The 2,135-nt window shown below is 41.6% G+C and overlaps 1 protein-coding gene across 3 annotated transcripts in view; it reads right to left on the reverse strand.

Moving 5' to 3' along the window:
- LOC106877312 (RNA exonuclease 4) overlaps positions 1-2,135 on the reverse strand; it is a 74,048-nt gene that overhangs the window by 492 nt on the left and 71,421 nt on the right. For all 3 annotated transcript variants that reach the window (XM_052978041.1, XM_052978043.1, XM_052978042.1), the window contains exon 5: positions 1,769-1,918. In XM_052978041.1, coding sequence (XP_052834001.1) covers positions 1,769-1,918 — 150 coding nt within the window. The remainder of the gene's footprint in view (positions 1-1,768; positions 1,919-2,135) is intronic.

Genomic DNA, 2,135 nt, shown 5'->3' on the forward strand with positions numbered 1-2,135 from the left:
AGAGAGAGAGAGAGAGAGAGAGAGAGAGAGAGAGACCAGCAGCTAAGCCCGATTTCACCCGGTCTGTTTGGATGATGTGGCTGTGATTGTATTCAGTTAGGCATAATCTATATCAGCGTTTCTCAACCTTATCATTTTGGGTCCCCTGCTTTGATTGGAGCCTCCAGCTGTATGAAAATTTCCTGACCCTGCCCCTTGTCAGAAAAGAGCTTTGGGAGTTGTGAAAAATGAATTTGTACGTAGTCTGTTTCTGAGAGCTATTCAATTGGAGCTCTGTCTAATCATTCAAACATAGGGCGATCTTTCAATATAGGAGCACGCGACTGTCACTTACAGACACATACACATATATACGACAGGCTTCTTTCAGTTTCCGTCTAACATTGAATGGTTATGGGGGTCCAGTAGAGTACGATAAGACGGATGAGAATGATTACTTTAGATAATGAAGTCCCAGATATACTCTGCCTGCATAAAAGAGATGTGATGATCACAAGTGGAACACCTTTGATCATAGGTCTGACCTGGGGCTAAACAACAAAAATATCAACTATAATCACTAATTCTTAACTGGCACTGTGTCAGTTACAATGACAAGGGTTCCAGTTTGATCCAGTCAACAGAAACTGCCTGCTTGTGAAATTAAAGTGTAAGTAGCTGAGTACTCCATGGACAAGCATACCCTTAATGTAGTTCTCAGAGAGATTCTGGTGGAGTACAGTACTCCACAGACACACGTACCCTTAATGTAGTTCTCAAGGAGATTCAGTATGACACTGAGTGTGACAAGGCTGGGCCCTTTTGAATTACCGGTACAACTCATTTTTGCCAGCTAAGTGGACTGGAGCAACATGAAATAAAGTGTAATATACTAAATAGTGTTAGTAGCTACAGTTGTTTGTCATTGTTTAGCCCTAGGTCAGTCCTGATCCAGCAGACCTATAATCAAAACTGTCCCAGCTGTGATTGTTCTATCTTTATTTGGTGCAGGAGTGGTCGTGTGGTAAGTAGCTTGCTTACCAACCACATGGTTCCGGGTTCAGTCCCACTGCATGGCATGTTGGGTAAGTGTCTTCTACTATAGCCTCAGGACAACTAAAGCCTTGTGAGGGGATCTGGTAGACGGAAACTGAACTAAGCCCACCGTGTATGTTGGTGCGTTTATGTCTCTGTCACTTAGCAGTTCGGCAAAAGATATCGACAGAATAAGTACTAGGCTTACAAAGAATAAGTCCTGAGGTTGATTTGTTCAACTAAAGGTGGTGCTCCAGCATGGCAGCAGTCAAATTACTGAAACAAATAAAAGAATAAAAGAACATACCAGCTCTTTGTTGGTTACAGCATTGAGTGTTGCAGTTGATCCAATCAATGGAACAGCCTGCTCGTGAAACTGACATGCAAGTGGATGAGTTTTCTTCTAGACACACACGCCCTTAACATAGTTCTGAGGGAGATTCAGCATGACACTGAATGGGACAAGACTGGCCCTTTGACCTACAAGTACAATTCATTTTTGCCAGCTGGGTAGACTGGAGTAACATGAAATAAAGTGTCTTGCTCAAGAACACACCACATTACCTGGAACCAAACTCATGAGCTTACACTTGTGAGCTCATTAAGCCACACACCTTCAAATAGTCACTAATACATTTACTATAATACATTAAACCATGTAGTCCTAGATATACTTTGTTTGATAAAAGAGGGGAATCTTTCTGCTCTCTTAACTGGAATCTCTTTGCTGACTTTCTCGTACACATTGACTTACCGAATTGTGGTCATTTTGCTGGATTCTAAGTCCAAGTTCCTTTTGGGCCAATATTTTCAGAGATGGAGAACGGTTCTTATTTTGCAACATGAAAGGTTGATAATAAGCTGTGTCTCGTGTCATCGCTTCTGGATGTTTAAGCTCTAGAACCTGGAATTATAGAAGCAAAGAAAGCAACATTTGGATGATGAGTGATGATTCATGGCGATTGATAATGATGATCATTATTGTTATTATGATTGATGATTAATAATGATGGTTGACGATGACAACCATCACCATCGTCATGACTCATGACAATCGCCACCACCACCACCACCATCGTCATCGTCATCATTCCCATCACCACCACCATTGTCATCATCAT

Source organism: Octopus bimaculoides, chromosome 29 (assembly GCF_001194135.2).
Source record: "Octopus bimaculoides isolate UCB-OBI-ISO-001 chromosome 29, ASM119413v2, whole genome shotgun sequence".
In the NCBI taxonomy this organism is placed as follows: domain Eukaryota; kingdom Metazoa; phylum Mollusca; class Cephalopoda; order Octopoda; family Octopodidae; genus Octopus; species Octopus bimaculoides.